The sequence below is a fragment of the Brachyistius frenatus genome, unplaced genomic scaffold, assembly GCF_029030835.1.
Source record: "Brachyistius frenatus isolate BFR_SWC_R1_liver_20210118 unplaced genomic scaffold, ASM2903083v1 Contig_114, whole genome shotgun sequence".
Classification (NCBI taxonomy): domain Eukaryota; kingdom Metazoa; phylum Chordata; class Actinopteri; family Embiotocidae; genus Brachyistius; species Brachyistius frenatus.
The window spans coordinates 228,363-246,375 of record NW_027210713.1 but is presented as its reverse complement, the minus strand read 5'-3'; the positions used below and the strand labels follow the sequence as shown (position 1 = coordinate 246,375).

General features: G+C 45.7%; 1 protein-coding gene across 2 annotated transcripts; it reads right to left on the bottom strand.

Moving 5' to 3' along the window:
• Window positions 1-585: 585 nt before the first annotated feature.
• Window positions 586-15,477, bottom strand: rsf1a (remodeling and spacing factor 1a). 2 transcript variants are annotated; one of them, XM_069712970.1, is made up of 18 exons: window positions 15,252-15,477; window positions 12,136-12,227; window positions 11,928-12,020; window positions 11,595-11,800; window positions 11,313-11,431; window positions 10,609-10,716; window positions 8,719-10,141; window positions 8,347-8,560; window positions 8,034-8,252; window positions 7,522-7,626; window positions 7,251-7,330; window positions 7,074-7,122; window positions 6,576-6,682; window positions 6,265-6,329; window positions 5,931-6,105; window positions 5,614-5,843; window positions 5,313-5,510; window positions 586-4,853 (listed from the first exon to the last, which is right to left on the bottom strand). In XM_069712970.1, exons 1-18 carry the CDS (start codon window positions 15,403-15,405, stop codon window positions 4,018-4,020), a joined length of 4,473 nt encoding a protein of 1,490 aa, XP_069569071.1. In that variant the 5' UTR covers window positions 15,406-15,477; the 3' UTR covers window positions 586-4,017. The 2 variants fall into 2 exon arrangements, with proteins under 2 accessions (XP_069569071.1, XP_069569070.1); XM_069712969.1 differs by having other exon boundaries at window positions 8,347-8,584; window positions 15,252-15,476.
• Between the last annotated feature and the right edge of the window lie 2,536 nt (window positions 15,478-18,013).

Genomic DNA, 18,013 nt, shown 5'->3' with positions numbered 1-18,013 from the left:
GTTGGCTCCAAAAACCTCCGGCTCCGTTGGCAGGCCTGTGGTGCAAGTCAGGTTTCCACTGTAGGTGGGCGGGGCATAGTGTCTTCGGGTTCCCAATCAGATCCAGTCAGATCCACCGCTGGCTCCTCCCACAGCTGGTCCAAATATGGTCACTTCTGGCTCCAAAATATAAAGATGGCGACGGTTGAAAATGCTAAACAAAAACAGACGCTGTTGTGTTTTTGAGGAGATGCCTGGGATGTCGGTTTTTAATAACTTAGAAAACATTTATGTTACAGCAGTACTACAGTAACAGTACAACAGAGAAATGGAAGGAGCCGCATTCACATCCACTGGTGCCAGTCTGAACACTTGAAAGCCAACAGATTGTGCCACAGAGGCGAGAGAGAGAGAGCCCATCGATCTGCCCTCAAACAGACGGGGAGCTTCATCTTTCTTTAAAAAGGACACGGAGTCAGATTTCATTCTTGTTTTAAAAGTAAAACCTCAAATTGAATGATCCAAAAAAAAAAAATCACTGCAGGATTTTCCTGAACTCCCTTTTTAAACACATGGTCAGAAGTAGAAACGGGTGCTCAGAGGAGCTTTTTTTTTTTTAATTTTTTTAATTTTTTTTATCTGTAACTGGTGTTTATTTTCCCACAACACCTGAACGACCGCAGGAAAAGTACCTGGAACATTTCAAACTCCAGCCAGGCAGAGATCCCCCACTCTGCTTAACAGTTCAATCTTTTAACAATTTTAAAATATTTTATCTTCAAAAAACTTTATCTAGATCTCACTTTAATGCAAAAAAAAAAAAAAAAAAAATCAGCTGGTTTTGATCATTTTCCTGATTTATAGACTCATTTTTTTGAATCATTACAACACGTTCTTTAAGATGATTATACAGGATATAGTCAAAGAACATCGGTGCTTCCGTCAGGGTTCGGACTGCGATCTAATGAATCATTTTAATGGAGAACTCTCCCGGCTGCTGGGTTTTTTTTTTTTTTGAAAGTTTTTTTTTTTACGGATCATCGCCTCTTCAGACGCTCGGTACGTACAGGTGACTTAAATTCACCTCAATTTTAAAATGGAACAAAAGAAGAAGAAAAATAAACTCTTGCGTGTCACGTGACAGTTTGGCTTCTTGTGCGTCTTCACTTTTGCTTTTTATGGGAATATATGAGAGCAAAGGTTTGTTAAAAAGCAGAATTACTGGCTGTGTTAGTGTTGAGATCAGATAGACAACAATCCTCTCTGGCTGTTGCACCGCTGGACCGCGAAGTTTGTTAAAACAAAATGGATTTCTTGCAGCTTCAAACCAAATTCAGGAGGAACCTCACGCCAATAAGAAAACGGTAAACTTGGCTTTTACCTCGGACGGAGGCCAATTCAAATAAAGAAATCTTCCACTTTCATAGGACTTAAAGATAAAAATTATTCAGCGAATTTCTGAGGCAATTTTCAATTTCAAAGAAACGTTGGTTAATATCAGATTCTTGCGATCAGTCATGATGAACAAGATACATAATAAATGTTGTATTAACTTTGTTTGCACTTCGTACTTAATTCTTTTTCTGACGTAAAATCACCAGCTTTTCTTTATCTGCCTCATTTTGTTAGCGTTTCTATTTCAGCCAATTATTTCATCCCTGACTATATATTTATAATATAAATGATACATTATTGTTTTTTTTGCAGAACCAGATGTTACTGACTAAAATGAATGAAGAATATAGCAGACGTACATTAATGTACAAACAGGTGATCGCTTGAATGTTGCTCGTGTCTGTAGAAGAAAACTAGTTGATAAAACTTGTTCCATTTCTCATATTCAGTCAACTTTTTTTTTTTTTTTTTTACTCCTAATTTGGCTTATTAGAGCTCAGATGTAGTTGAGTTTGATAAATACAGGCCTGAAGTTGAATCACCATCTATTTCATCTTAAAATGCTGATTTTAAAAAGTTAAAATGAAGCTCTCGAGGCCAGCGGTTTAAACAAAATTCAAAGAGAAGTGGAGCCTGTGAACAGCAGGAGCGAACTCGTTTAAAGCCTCAACAGTGATCCGACTGTGTGGAGTTACGGGAATTACGAGCGCAAGTTCCCACCAGTGATCCAGAAGCTGAGAAACAACTGTTTGATTGGTTTTCTTCCCCCTGAGCCTCGATCATAAAATAAAGCTTTGTTCTCTCTGAAAACCTCCCGGCGCCCCGACTCGGGGACGCCGAATGTCAAAAACCTTCAAGCACACGTCAGCAGTGTTCGGCTCCGTGTGACATTTTCACTCGTGAACGGGCTCCACGCTGGTCTCATTTCACACAAATCGACGGCCGCGAGAATCTCAAAACAAAACAAACAAACCGCTGATGGACTCGCAGCTGAGAGCCGATCGATCGGTCGATCGATCGATCGATCGTTCGATGGACGCGTCGCTCGCAGCAGCAGCATCTCTCCTCCTCTCGATGCTTCATATAGAAAATATAACACTATATTTTACAAGAGGACTAAGAGAACAGGACATCTATTATCTTACAAGGGACAGCGTACAGGCAAAAATATGTACAGCAAACGTGAGCCCGCCGGCCCGAGGGAGGGAGAGGGGGGCGGGGGGGGGGGGGGACGAACCGAGCGAGCGGCGATAGCGAACACTTTGGCCGTCGGAGAGACATCGGTCCTCGAGGAGGACTTAAAGACCAAATACTTCTAAAACTGAACCGCTGAACTTCCATAAACCAGGAAGACTCCGTGACTTCATTCTGGTTTCAGCCGACAACTTTTCTACGTTGTTGTTTTTTTTTTTTTTTTGGCCCATTTTTGGGTTCAGTTGTTCCTCGAGAATAAAGTCACCGCACGGTGGAGATGAACGAGGCCGGAGAGCAGCGCGGGAATGCACACGGAGCAGGAGGAGCTGCAACTCTTCACAAGCACGTTTTCTAAGTTCGTCCCCCAGCGTCAGGCACCGAGTCCTACCGGGACCTCCTGAGGCGTCTGAGGGGGGAAAAAAAAACCCACCTGAACTGTGGCGCCATGGCAACAAGGTTCTCCAGCATCACAACACGCCGCTCGCAAACCACGGGACTTGACTCACTGCGACTTCTTTCTGTGCCCCAAAAATCGGGACCAGAAATCTGATGTTTCTCTGCTCCAGTTTCGGGCGAAATCCCAAACGTTCAGGCACCAGCGGTCCCGTGAACGTGTCGAATCCACAGATGTATCCTGAATACGTCCACGTGAAGGTCGCGGCCTCCCGCTGCTCCGTGTGCGTCGCTGCTGCGCTACGTTTGAGGGAAACGGGAAGTTTTGGAACGTTTTGATCGCACCTCATAATCATCGGAGCTTGGACTAATTATTTTCATCGTCAATCAATCTGCCGACTACTATGATGAATACTTTAGTCTATAAAACATCAGAAAATAGTGATCGGTCACAATTTCCTGAAGCCCATTTTCTTTTTTGTTCGGCCGGGTTTAAAAACTTCAAATACTGCGTTTGGTCTCTCCGAGCAGCAGAGTTCGGTCCGACGCCGACGCCCTCCTCGGCGGCGGGTTATTAGCTGCTAAGAGAATGATGAAGTGATTTTTAGAATGAGGTACACTACAAACAAACTCCTGTGTCCGACTCGGGATGAATCCACCGTTGTGGTGCGGCGCAGTCCCGTCGGAGAGGAGCCGGTGTGACTCGGGGACGTGAAGCGTTTGGTCCGGCCGGCTGCGAGTGTCAAGAGGGAACCACGAGTCTCTGCTGCGACACACAGCCTGCGAAGGTGGATAGCATCTACCACAATACAACAGCGACGAAGAGGAGCAAAGACGGGGGGAGTGAGAGGAGGTGGTGTGTGTGCGTGCGTGCGTGTGTGTGTGTGCACGTGTGTGTGTGTGTGTGTGTGTGTGTGTGTGTGTGTGTGTGTGTGTGTGTGTGTGTGTGTGTGTGTGTGTGTGTGTGTGTGTGTGTGTGTGTCCAGTTTGAATGGTGGTCTGTGGGTGACGGTTAAAAGAAAACAAAGAAGCGAGCGTTGTTCACCCAGACAGCCATCATGACTGTACGCTGTTCTGGACAGAGTTTAATGAGTCTGTCTGACCTTCGTCCTCCTCCTCCTCTTCATCCTCTTCATCCTCCTCTTCTTCTTCTTCTTCTTCTTCTTCTTCTTTCTCCTCCTCTGGATGTAAAGGGCCGTTGTGCCTCCCCTGCCTGCCTGACCCTGCACTGTCCCTGGGCACGGAGGGACTTCCGTCCCCCGGCTTGGGGCCTCTGGAGGTCCGGTGTCCGTTAGACGGAGACAGGCTGCGGCCCCGCCCCTTTTCCTTTTCCTGAGCGTCGCTGTCGTGTCTGCTGTCGGCACTCCTCTCCACCGCTGAAGACTTTTTGGTCATCAACTTCTGCCTCCCGCCCTCTTCCTCCTCGTCTTCCTCCTCGTCGTCGTCGGAGTCGATGCGGTTGAGTCTTTTGCGGATGGGACGATCTTCCTCCGAAGACGACTCGGAGTCGGAGGACTCGGAGTCGTCCGACTCGTCAGTCGACGGCCGCCGTTTCTTCAGCATCTGAGCGAGTCTCTTGCGCCTCTGCTGCAACAGGATCTCTCTCCTCCTCCCCCGGCCCATTTTCTCCGGGTTCTCCTCGTCTCGGTCTGTCCTCTTTAGTCTCCTCCGCTTGTCTCGGTCCTCACCCTCCTCCAGCCGTCTCCTCTTCAGCCGCCTCCCTCTCTGTCCGTCCTCGTCCTCGTCTCCGCACCTCCTCCGCTTTTCTCTCGTCCTCTTTCTCCGGAGTTCCTCCTCCTCTCTTCTCTTCCTGCTCGCTCTCCTTCTCTGGTCATCTTCCTCCTCGTCTTCGTAATCGTCCTCCTCCTCTGAGTCTCTGGAAGACGGCGACGCTGAAGGAAAAAGAAAAAGACAAATTCAGCTCCTGACTTGAAAACAAGAAGAGAACGTGAATGAAGAAAGAAGAAATCACGGCTGAATTATCGACTTCACACAAAAACTCAAAACAAAGAACAAATAACGTTCCTGAACTGAAACCAGACAATAATTTTGTTGGATGACAAAACGAGACAGAAGAAAGATTCCCTTCACTATTACCGAATGAAAATCATCATGAACTGCAAAACTAACGGAAAACAAATTCCCATGAATGCAGCGGTTTTAATAATCTAATAGAAAAATGTGCTTCAGCAGTTAGCGGGTTACAAATGACAACTTTTAAACCTACTGTTTCTAAATATTTGATGGATTTGATTTCTTCCATTTGAGCGTCGGCTGGTTTTTCTGCGTGACATCGTATTTACCGGCCGGCCGAACACGTGACCTGCGCGAGTTCCTCTGAGTTCACTGACCGTCGCTGTAGTCGCTCGACAGACGCTCCTTGCGAGGTCGTCCGCGGGGTCTCGGCTTCTTCCTGTCGGGGGAGGCCCGCGAGTTCTCCGACGACTCCGACGTCTCGCGGTAGTTCACCTGCTGCCGCTGGCCCCGCCTCAGGCCCCGCCTCTTTTTTTCCGCGTCGCTGTCGGTCATGTTGCTGAACTGGTCGGAGTCTGGGGGGAGCAGACGGAGAGACGGCGGGTGACAACGACGAGGTTTCAAAAGGAGCACCAACACGCTCGCGAGCGGTGAAATCCAATCGAGTCGCGCACTCACCCATCTCTTCCTCGCTCTCCTCCTCCTCTTCCTCCGAGGAGCGTCTCCGCCGCCGTCTCAGCCGTTTCCGGCCCCGGCGTTGGGTCCTGCTGGGTTTGTGTTTCGGCGTCCCTTTCTGCGCCCGTTTGGAGCGGCTGCCTCCGTCCCAGCAGGCCACGTCGCTGCCCGCCTCTTCCTCCTCCTCCTCGTCGTCGTCCGCCCCGGACGCGGCAAAATCCTCGTCCTCTGAGCTGTGGGAGGAGGAAAAGGAGGAGGAGGAATGAGCCAGAACACCAGACAGAAGAGAGGACGGAGACCTCTGAAGAAACGCTTGTTACCTGTTGCTGAGCATGAATTCGTCTTCGCTCTCGGCCGCCGTGCTGTCGCTCTCCAGGTCGTTCAGTCGCCGCCTCTTCCTGTTCCTGGCAGCACGAGTCTGGCTTCTGATTGGCCGCTGGCCCTCCTTCCCGTCCTCCGACAGGATGGCGGTGATCTCGTTGCCCCGTCCTGCTCCTGAGGGACAGCGGTTCAGTTTAGGTTCTGGGTCAAAGTCATGTCGTTTAAAATTGTATCGACAACCTGCAGAAACTCACGTTAACCAGCAGCTGGACGAAACAAACATTTTAAAAACACAAACAAAGCAGTTCACGGACCTTTGAACGGAGCACTCACCTCCACAGAGGTCCCGGATGTCCTCCTCGATAGCCTCGTCGATGGCGTCGTCAAAGTCATCAAACCTGCAACGCAACAGATGATCACAGCTTCTGATCTCAGTTATCATTCAGTTATTGATCGTAGTTTCTCTTTTGGTTGTCGGAGGGCAGATAGTCATTATTAAGAAGCTGTCCAACATGAATGTAAACGATGGTTTACTCACTCTACAGCTTTCTTACGCCTCGGAGGATTCGCACAGTGTGTTATTGTTGGTAACCCCCCCACCCCCACCCCTTGTCACCTTTGACCCCCTGCCAGGCCACACCCACCTGTAGCTGATGTGCTTCCTGGTCCTGGTCGATCTCCTCCCCAGATTTTTGCTCTTTTTGGGATCCTTCTTCTTTGTGGTCTTCTCCTCTTCCTCCTCGTCTCCCTCCTGAGACGGCAGAGACAAAAATATGAGCCAATGTTGGCTTCACAACAAACACACGCTCTAGAGGATTAGAATTATCTTGAAGATTAACAACTTTTAAAATACTCTCAATTCATTCTCACTGTTGATACTGAAACTGATAATTATTCCAAAGTGTTGTCTCAACACTGATGTGGCACAATGACAAAAAATTATGAATGATAATAATAAGAAGAAGAAACTGTAGTTGTTTAGCAGCTTTCATTAAATAATTGCAGCTCAAAGTGCTTTACAGGAAGAAAATTACACAAAAACAGATTTAAAGGAGCATAAAAACATGTTAAAATGTAATTTAAAAGAAAAGACAATGAAATAAAATGCATTTAAAACATAACAACTTAAAGACGTCACTCACAGGAATGATGTTCTCCACACTGATGCCGACGTACACCAGCCGCTCCCTCCTGACAGGAGAGACAATGAAGAGCTTGTCTTTTTTTTGCCTGATCGTAGTGTGTGTGTGTGTGTGTGTGTGTGTGTGTGTGTGTGTGTGTGTGTGTGTGTGTGTGTGTGTGCGCGCGCGCGCGTGTACCTCCTCTCTGCTCGCTCTCTTTTCTTCAGAGCGCTGTCCAGATTCTGCAGCTGCTCCTCCAGTTTCTCACACAGCAGCTTCTGAAGGAGAGAAAAACCAAAACAGTCTGTGAATGATGTCGCCGGTTTATTCTCGGACCTGACGGTTCTTCTCGTGCGGCAGCACGTTTGTGTTTAAGTAGCATTTTGGGACTTTAAGCATGTTTGGTGTCTGACAGCAGCGCTTAGCTCACTGAGTAACTGTCGGGTTTTAAATATGAATAGCGGCTCACGTGTTGGCAGGGCGGGCAGAACCACTCTCCGTCGGGGATCAGCATGAGCGGCGGGCGCAGACAGGCGGTGTGGTATCCGCTGTCACAGGAGTCGCACAGCAGGATCTGAGGACGCGCACGCACACACACAAACACACACACACACACACACACCGATGATGATGGTTACCTGCACACAGCCTTTAAATGGCTTCAGTATTTTCTGGTTGTTGTTGTTTGTTTTTTTTACTTTGATGACAGATTTGTTGTTTCAGTCAGAAAACATCGTCAGACTTTTGCTGGTTTTGGCTTCTAAATCTGACAATTTGCTTCATTTCCTGCCAATATAATTGTAATTTAAGTGCTGAGATGGCTTCTTATTGCGCAATGATCATTATTGTTGACACTTTATGAGGTGCGATCAAGACGTTCAGAGACCGCTTCTGTTGCCAACAAACACGGAGCGGTGCGCTGCTGCTCGGAAACGCTCTCTGAACTGTCTGATGGCGTCTCACGCACTCTCCCCCTCTCACCAGTTCGGGGTGGTTGGGCAGGCCGCAGTGAGTGCAGGCGTCCTCACTGGGAAGCTCCTCTGATTTACATGAACCTTCCTCCGAGTCGCTGCCTCCCTCGCTCTCCTCGTCCTCCTCGCCTCGCTTCCTCCCCCGCTCCTCCGCCTCCCCTCCCTCGTTCAGTTTGCGTCTCTTTGTGCGGATGTTGGACCAGCGGGGGCGTCGGTGCCTCCGTTTACCCTGAAGATGCACCAGGAGAGACGGTCACACGGATAGTAATGGATAAAGAAGATGACGTGTTCATTCTCACAGGACACAGACGGAAACTGGTTACCCTTCGTTTCCTAATTTGCCCAACGGCTTCGGTTTTTCTGTCTTTCTTTGTGGCTGAGCTCGGGTCCTCTTCATCATCTTCCTCCTCCTCTTCCTCCTCTTCTTCCTCATCCTCCTCTTCCTCCTCCTCCTCCCCTTCGTCCCTTGTTCTGGCAGGTTGTGCCTGTTTTTTTTGTGGTTTCTTTTTCTGGCTGTCGGCCGCCTTTGAGCTCGGCCTGCAGGTTGGCAAAGCAGATGATCTTCAAGAAAAAAGGTGTAGATGGGATGAATGTATGATCAGAATCGAATCGGCCCAAGATGATATTACAAACATGGAGACAAACATGATGTTTATTCTCTGATCTACCAATTACATGAATTTTATTACACACACCTGCAAATCCTGGCAGATCTCCTCAGCTGCCTCCCTTCCTCTTGCACCTCCTGCTCTCTCTCTTTCTCTTTCTCCTCCTCCTTCCCGCCTTTTCCCCTCAGCTTGTTCCTCCGGTGGGGAGGAATCTTGATCTTCAGCCTGATTCCTTCTTTCTGGAGCTCAGACGATGCTTCCTCCAGAGGAACCTGCCTCTGCTCTGCTCCAAGCCCGATGTCTTTGAGCCTGACCTGGGCCGCCAGCCTGCCGTTGATCCCTCCCCCCTGGTGGATCTTCTTGTCCCGCTGGTCTGCTCTGAGGAGTGAAGCAGCGCCGCCTGACTCGGCCTCCTCCTTCGCTACAGTGCTCGGGCTCTTTTCGTGGTCACTTTTCCTCAACACTACGGCCACGTGGCACTCCGACACCTCCCCTCTCCTCTCCTCCTTCTCGTCCGGGTTGTCATCCGTCTGTTGGCGACTGCTGCTCTCAGTTTTCTGCTCCTCTGTTGTTTTTCCACCCTTGTCTTCTGCCGTTTGTCTCCCGGGTTCCTCTGAGGACTGAGACGTCGAGCAAACGGCGACAGGATCCTCTTTTCTGTCCACGACTTCGGGGAGCTGATCGGGTTTTAAGGACGCCGCCGGTGGTTGTCTCTGTGTCTGAGCCTCGGTCGCTGCGTGAGGAGGAAGCGTGGTGGCTGCCGGGGCCGTCTCCCCTTCGGTCGGCCCCTTCCTCACCAGCACCGACTGCCGGCTCACTTCCCTCATCTCCTCCGCAGCTCTGGAGCCCCGGAGGTCTAAACTGGGCCCGTTTTGTTCCTGCTGCTCGGCACCGGGGGCCCTGTGACGCTCAGATGGGCTCCGGATGACCCCTACGTGACCTAAAACGCTGACTTGACCTATGACCCCTATGACGCCATTTTGTCCCTCTTTGTGTGATGGCAGGAGAGACGCCCTCCCGTTGGTCAGTTCTTGCCTCGATGCTGTGACCACGAGCTGCTGCTGCTGCTGTGGAGCAGCCGGACCACCAGGGGGTGCTAACGAGTTGGACATCTTCCCCTCCCGACTGTGACTGTCCTTGGTCTGGATCACTGAAGGGTTACAAACAATAATACTACTGCTGTTACTGTTGTTCAGGTGGTTGCTGTGGAAGCTCTCTGCGAGCTTCAGCTCCCTCTTCTTCAGTGGTATCTTGGCCTGCTGGTTGCTCCTGACGACTGCCCGCTCTGCCTCCTCTTCCTTGTTTATTTCCTGTTTGGTCACACCGGGTGCCATGACGACTGACACGGCGTTTCTGGGGGCGTCTGCGTCCCGGGATTCTGATTTGATGACGGTGGTGATGGTGCTGACGCGGTTATCGAACACTGACGGTCTGCAGTCCGTCTTCTCTTCTTTCACCTCAGCGTCAGAGTTTTCCTGCTTGATTGGCGCCGTCTGCTCCAGCTTCACCACTGCAAAACCAAAATAACAACCATTCAATCTGACCATCGGGTTATTCTGCTGTTTTTGTGCTCAGTTTGTTTCTCATATGAGTCCTTTTGCTCTATTTGTGGTCGTGTTATGCCTCATATTGATGGTTTTGAGTTCCTTTCTGGAGTATATTTTGCATAATATAATAATAATAATAATAATCAAGTCTGAACTAGTTGGACTTCAATCCATTCAAAAAAATCTGTCCAACAGGTAAACTGTTGTGTGTCCTGGTGCCCTGTGAGTTTAAGAAGCTGTGTGTTTGCACAACATCTGTAATTTGAGTCTGGATAAGGACAGTTTTTTTCCTATTTGTTGATCAGATTGTTTCATCAGATTTGAAGTTGATTTACAGATTTTATTAAAGCATCGTTAGTCTTTATTCCAGCGAGCCTTTCTCATGAAACACAATGTAAACGTAGGAGAACAGTTTCTTTCATCTCCATACCTTCTCCCGTGGGTTTCTCCTCCTGAACAGGGTCGACCATCTTGCTGTCCGTGTGTCCTTCTGCAGTTTTGGAGGCTTCTGTGTTGGTGCTTCCAACAGCCTCATCTCCTGCATCATTAAAACACACACACACACACACACACACACACACACACACACACACACACACACACACACACACACACACACACACACACACACACACGAAACTCAATAAATGATTGGCTACAAAAACTAAACTCAGTGCCTTTCAAACAAACAATCTTGGCCTATTGAAGTTTTCCCCCTCTGGTTCCTCCTGTCGGGTCACACTTACAACAAGTGAGAAAATATTGACATGTTGGACTTTTCGATACTTTTTGGTTGTTTAACTTTAGATTATTCGACGAGCACTTTTCTCTTTGATGATAGAAATCACATTGTTTTGTGCTGCATCTCTGTTCTAACCACAGTTTTGTGATTTAGTTAATTTTCAATTATATCAGTTTATTATGTATTAACTTTTCTTGGTAATTGTTTCGAGTTATTTTTGCCATTTTAGAAGTCGTTCTGTTTTAGCTCTTAGTTGCATCTCGTATGGACATTCAGTCAAAACCTTAAACTAATGTAAATGTGAAAAGATGACATGAACCTTTAAATGTTTTTTTTGTCTGTTAAAATGTTATTAAACCCTTCAATCCAGGCTCCTCATTAGCCGGACATACCTGCATCTTTAGCCACGGGGCTGGCGCTCCTGGATCCAGTCTGGTTCTGGTCCTGATTGAGGCTTGGCTCAACCTGGGCCTTCAGTAGCTCCAGAGCCTCTGCCAGGTCGTTACGAGTCCTGAGAAGACAGATTTTGAATTAGGCTGAAGAGCAGAAAGTGGTGAACCGATGAGACCCCGCAGCCTCTGATGCAACAAACGATTCAACCACCAGAAGAAAAACTGAGAGGAGAGTTTAATGGCATCATGTTAATTTGCAATTTACTTGGACAGCTGTACTACCTGACGATGCACTTCCAGGTGGACCCGTCCAGGTCGTCCTGCTCCTCCGTGTACAGCCGGATGTTCTGCTCCTGGTCCAGCTGCAGCCAGTACATCAAGCCCTGCCGGTCCCGGCCGATAGGCTGTAGACGCATCTTCTCTGGGTCCTCGTCGTTGACCACCATCTTGAACTTCAGGTTGTCATCAAACTGACACTCGCAGAGATACTGACGGGTCAGGATGTCAGGAAAGAATAGGAGCAGGGGGAGAGACATGACAGGTACATGTAGTAGTTGCACTCACTAAATATATGTTCAGCCTGTTATATAATGAAGAAAATGCACTGTGTCATACTTTCAGGATGCTTGACTTGCACTCCATGGACATCTCCTGGTAGCCCTTCTGCTCCAGCTCCCATGCCCAGGTACTGTTCAACTCCTGGCAGACCTGCAGGAGACAAGGATTAGATGAACTCAGAAAAGGTCAGAGTTTTCTGAATAAATACACATATCCATATCACCTAACGCCTCCGCAAAAACCAAAGCACTGAGCAGCAACTCACCTTGGCCAGGTATTTCTCCCAGCGGTCCGTCGTCACAGACCTCCCCAGTTTCCGGAGCAGCTTCACATGGAGCTCCACAAGAGGTTTAGGGACTAAAAAAAACAAAAAAAAAAACCACACACACACGGTGATGAGAAACGTTGACACTGTTCTTGTTAACTTTTCGTAAGTCACCTCAACTCCAACGTCAACAAACATTTGCCTGACTGAAGTGCCCTGGAGCACAACTTTAAAGCCATCTGCAGTGTTGTTGTTCTTACAGCAGGACCAGAACTTATTTCTCTTCCAGAATCTCGGGAATTTCACCCCAGTGTTTTGTGACATCATTGATCTAATCATGTCACAAAACACTGGGGTGAAATTTACATTTACATGTTACACTGTTCATGTTATTATTTATTCATAAGGGGCCGTGGGCAATAATAAACATGAATGTTTCTATTTTATATCTTATAAAAGAGTCGGCATAAAGCTAATTTTCAGCAGGTTGCAACTAAAAAGATGCACAGCGACACGGCAGCACTGAATGTGTGTTAGATCAATTAAAAGCAGGATATATATTTAGTTTTGTCCAGTTTTAGATTTTTCTTTTGGGGCATATTTAATGAAAACAACTGACTTCCTAACTGTAACAAATTTTAAATTACACATTTAACTGGCTGCAACATATGCAGAAATTATATATTCTTTTAAAAAACATCTCTAGAAGGATGATGATGGATGATATTTTTTTTTATCTGAAAAAAATGTAGTCAGATCTGTAAACTGTACAGAACTGTTCTGTTAGAGTTCTGTAATAACACCTTTCAACCTAAACAAAGCACTTGCTTTTATTTTTAAGTCACATTTCTACCCACAGCTGGTGGAAACTGCCGACCACTGCTGAATGCATAAATAAAATTACATTTATGATTTGACCTGTAAATGTAAACTGTGATCATACAGGCACAAACAGCTTACTGCCAATAACGCATTTGGTATGACGTGTAGCACCTTAAATTCTGGGGGCTCACGAGTGAGTTTATCGGTGCAGTTTAAAGACCAGCGATGAAAACAGACGGCTTAGTTTGAGGCTTAGAATATGCAAAATGTTTTCTGCAATAAAAAATCTCTGCACAGGAAGTATTATTAACATTGTTTATGATGTGCTAAGTTATCCATATTTTACATTGCTCACTCAGTGTTGGGTAAATAGACGTTTGCTCTGTCAGTGGTTCACAAAATTAGGGGCCAGCTATCTCAGTTAAATGTAAAATTTTCAGAAAACCTTTCAAGACTTTTTCCATTTTAATGTTAGTCCAGTTGATCAGAAGTTCTCTGTGATGCCCCGTGTTCACTGTAAGCAGCTGTGTAAATGTAAACACACTCGTACAGTCGCCGGACCTCTATTAAAATCTCCGATATTTATCTCAATATGGGTTTGTAGTCATTTGTATTAAGGTTATCAGAATACAATGTGCTATTATACTGTTATAAATCTATATTCTGCTTTAAAAAAAAATACATATTTAAATGTGTAACAACAATTTTGACAAAAATAAACAGCCTTAAAACATGTGAATAATAAAATAAAGTAAAACACATTTTACAAGTTCTCTCTGTGTGGTCCAACGTGATGCTGTTACGGAACCCTTGAATTTACAGGAAATTCCAGTTTTCTCTTGTGGTTAACATTAAACTAACATTTTTCTACGTTCTCACATTATCAGCTCAGACTAAATCCCAGCCGCGTAGACGCAGTGAACCATGTCCGAAAAACGCCAAAGAAATAACCCGAGCTGTCTGCAGCAGAGATGTTGATAATGTTGAACTTTATTCGGTGGGCTAATTGTGCGCCGTGGAAGCTAACGGTCACTGACGCTCAGCTAGCTAATCAAGCGAGACAGTCCGACGCGGTTTGCAAAGTACCTTTTACGACAGATAATGACTCTGAGACATTTGTTTACAGCGACCCATAAAGTGGTAAATTAACTGTTGGTCTCCGAGTTGTGCTTTGATTAAAAGCAGACGGAATCCTCGAAGCTAATTAGTTAGCCAACTGCTAAAGTCTCTACCGCGCCTGCGCAGATTTGACAGCCACTATCTCCACACAGAAAATAACATCCAGTGTTGTTGTTGTTGTTGTTGTTGTTTTTTTTTAATTATTCAACACCGCTCGCTCAGTTTTTGACAGCTGCATAAATTATAGATCGAAGCAAAAAACAACAACAACAACAACAAAAAACTACAGAAACCGTGGACCAAACATGATCGATCCATTTAAAGGAGAGGACGCTGTTGTCATCCCTCTGCCCGGCCGCCTGCGAGGCAAGGCCGGGGAAAAATTACACCTGACAGCCCTCCGGAGCCTCGCTGGTCGGCGGCGTGTGGTCACCTCGGCGGTGCCGCATCACGGCTCCCGCTTCAAGTTTTACCCGTGAACAGATCAATACCGGCCTCGGCAGCATGATCGACGGACCTGTCACTTGACGCTAAACTAAAAAAAATAAAAAAATAAAAAAAATTTTTTTTTTTAAAAAAACAACCACGCGGGATCCCGTACCGAAACGGTGTAGTCCCGTCTGTATCCGTCCCCCTTAAAGTTCAACACCAAAACACACACAAAGTGAGTTAAATGAGAAGGTGGGGGTGGTGGTGGTGGTGGGTGGAGGGGAGAGAGAGGGGGTTGGTGGTGGTGTTGGTGTTGGTGGTGGTGGTGGAGGGGGAGGGGGGCTGTAGCTTCGTGTTAGCGCGCCTGCTCTCTCCCCCCCTCCGCACGAGCGCTTCTCCACAAACTTGGGACTAAAACTGAGTCTCTCTTTTCTGTGGAAAACTGACCAACCCGGAACAAAAAAAACATCCACCCCCCCACCACCACCCGTTGTACGGTGAAGCCCATCGCCTCACCTCCGCTGCTTCACCGGACCACACACACACACACACACACACACACGCACGCACACACACAACACTTTTCGTCACCACCACCACCATCATCATCATCGATGATGATGATGGTGGTGGTGGTGGTGGTGGTGGTGTTTGGCCCCCTTCTCCTCCGGTTTCAAGTGTCGCAGCTTTCCACCACTTCTTCGCCCCCACCGCCAACGAACCCTTAACCCGCCGATCCCTCTCACCTGTCGTCGTGTCCCGCAGATACCGCTCCATCTGCGGGAAGGTCATCTCGGGCAGGTCCAGCGCCGGTCCGTAGCGCTCCAGGAACGAGCAGACCTCCGCGAAGCTCGGGCAGAGCGGCGGGCCGGAGCTTCTCACCACCACCGGAGCAGCCATCTTTCCAGGCGGAGAGAAACAGGAGGGGAGGAGGGCTCGCTGCTCGGATGCGACTGAAAATGAATGGAGAGAGCGAAGCATCTACCGGTGTCGAGTTTAACGCAGCGCGAGGGCGGGCGGCTTCCGGCAGAGATTTTCAAATTAAAACCGCTCGGAGTGCGCGTCCTGCGCTCCTCGCGTAAAGATCCCCCAGCAGAGGACGTGAATGACCACCTTCAGTACCGCGAGCTACCTCAAAACATCTTCAAATCCGTTAAACGGTGTGATTTTCACACGATCCTATTTATTCCCTCGCAATAAAGATTTTTACACCTTTATTTTTTTAATACGAAATCTTCACACTTCCGGCGTGTTTGTGATTATTTTAGTTGTAACTTTATGCAGCTGTGTGAAGTTTGGGAGGACCAAGGAGGGCAGAGCGAGAATGCCCAGAATTCATCGCGATAGACCCACATCAACAACAATCCAAAATGGTTTTGGTTTTTATTCCACCAGTGTTTCCAGAACTAACCCAGTAAGCGTCCTGATTAATCAACACTTCCACGAGTCTCGCACAAAAGCTCGACGGCTTACGTGCTGAGGTGTGGACGACGTATCCAAACTCACACCACATCTATTACTCACCATTATTTTATTTTTTTTCAGTTTAGTTTGAGGTGCAGCTTATTTTTTTTTTTTTCTTTAAGCACATGGATCCACCGCGCTGCTGCATGCTGCGCAGATAGTCACGCTACCCAGGAGGATGATGCCTTTACGGAGTGTTGGAAAAAAAACACATCATGTGAGAAAGAAGTCCCAATTTACCTTACAAATATTTTACAGGGCAGCTTGTTTACCCAGGCTACTCAAAGAGTTGAGGGGTTTGCCGTCGTCAGCACTTCCGCATCTTGATTTGGACTTTACAGAAAACCTAATTAGAAAAACAAAAAAAACATTTAGTAGAATTACATCACCTATTATTACACGAATCATATCGATAATATAAAAAAATATATATAAATGTCATCTTTCCATCTCAGATTTTTTTTTTCACATGTAACTAATAATTTTGGAGCCATAATTAATGTGTAATAAAGGAAAGTATCCTGTAAATGACTCAGGAAACCTTCACATTTTCGCACAGGTCCATATCCCAGGTGGGAACTGCTGCTTTTGAATATTGGTAACACACATCGCACTCAGTGGCTGTTCATTTAAACTCTGGTGATTATTTGAGGTGATCAACGACGGAGTGAGGGACCTGTAATAAGAGATTTATAAAAGTTTGATCACAACTCTTTGTGGTTAATTGACTGCAACCATAAGTAACGAATGTGATGTTCTTTCTGCTTTGCTCGACTTGTTTGCCACAAATATATAGATTATAAAAGGTTTTCATATAATAGATAGATAGATAGATAGATAGATAGATAGATAGATAGATAGATAGATAATAGGTAGGTAGGTAGGTAGGTAGGTAGGTAGGTAGATAGATAGATAGATAGATAGATAGATAGATAGATAGATAGATAGATAGATAGATAGATAGATAGATAGGATAGATAGGAAGAGGGAGAGATAAATAGATAAGACAAAAATAACAAGAGAAAAAAGTGTAATAAGAACAAATGTGCAAAAAAATAAGACATAAATCCAGTGTCAACAACAGATAATGGCATCAGTAATTGAAGATCTCCTGCAGGCATGTTTGAAAATGAATCAAAATACTCTAATTTGATGAAGATGAAGATTTTGTCACATGCAAAAATAAATAAAAAATTAAAAACATGTTCTGGCCTATTTTTGCACACTGAATCCAAATCTGAAAAAATTACAGAAAATTGGCACCAAAGAAAGTGGAACCACTCTACGTTGGCACACTTCTACATTTCAGGAGTAAGTTTATACATATTTTAAGTGTAATAACAGATTTATTTATGAATAAGTCAAACACACACTGTCACTTCAAAACCGTCAGATAAGATAAGATCGGATAAGATAAAATAAGATTGGATAAGATACAATAAGATTAGATTAGATTAATCCCAGTGGAGAAATGAAGTCGCCACGGCAGCCGAAGATACAGGTAGAAAAGATGAGTACAACAAATGCAATATATGCCCATACAATACAAAACGGTAAACAAAATAAAGACTTATGTATAAATACACACAAAAAACACACTGAATACACCATTTATCCAGCCTGTAAAATGTTTCTATGAATATTTCCACATGAATAAACAGAGTATTATTGCATGTAGCACAAAGTTTATTGTATATTGCACATGATATTTCACATTAGTGATATGGTTTTACTGTATTAGTATATAAAAGTAATGTTATATATATATAAAATGTATGAGATATATAATATTTTATAGATAGTATGCAGCATGCGTATAAGTAATGAGATATGCTTTTAAATAGGATATGAAATCAATAATGATATTAATATGTATATAATATTACTATAAGTAGGCTCCCACGGATCAGAAACAAAACATAGTGCACAGAAGTTGTTATGTTAGAACAGTTTGTGGAGCATAAAACAATAAAATAAAATCAAAGCTTTTTTTTTTTACCTTGTGTTATTTGTGTTTTAAAAAGTTAAATTATCTTTAAATGAA

What these genes read in the sequence shown, in the direction of transcription:
- rsf1a (XM_069712969.1), bottom strand. Translation starts at nt 15,405, where the DNA reads ATGGCTGCTCCGGTGGTGGTGAGAAGCTCCGGCCCGCCGCTCTGCCCG. An exon ending in GGGAGAAATACCTGGCCAAG is followed by an intron (nt 12,021 to 12,135) that starts GTGAGTTGCTGC and finishes TGTCTCCTGCAG; the next exon opens with GTCTGCCAGGAGTTGAACAG. An exon ending in GGAGAAACCCACGGGAGAAG is followed by an intron (nt 10,142 to 10,608) that starts GTATGGAGATGA and finishes TTGGTTTTGCAG; the next exon opens with TGGTGAAGCTGGAGCAGACG.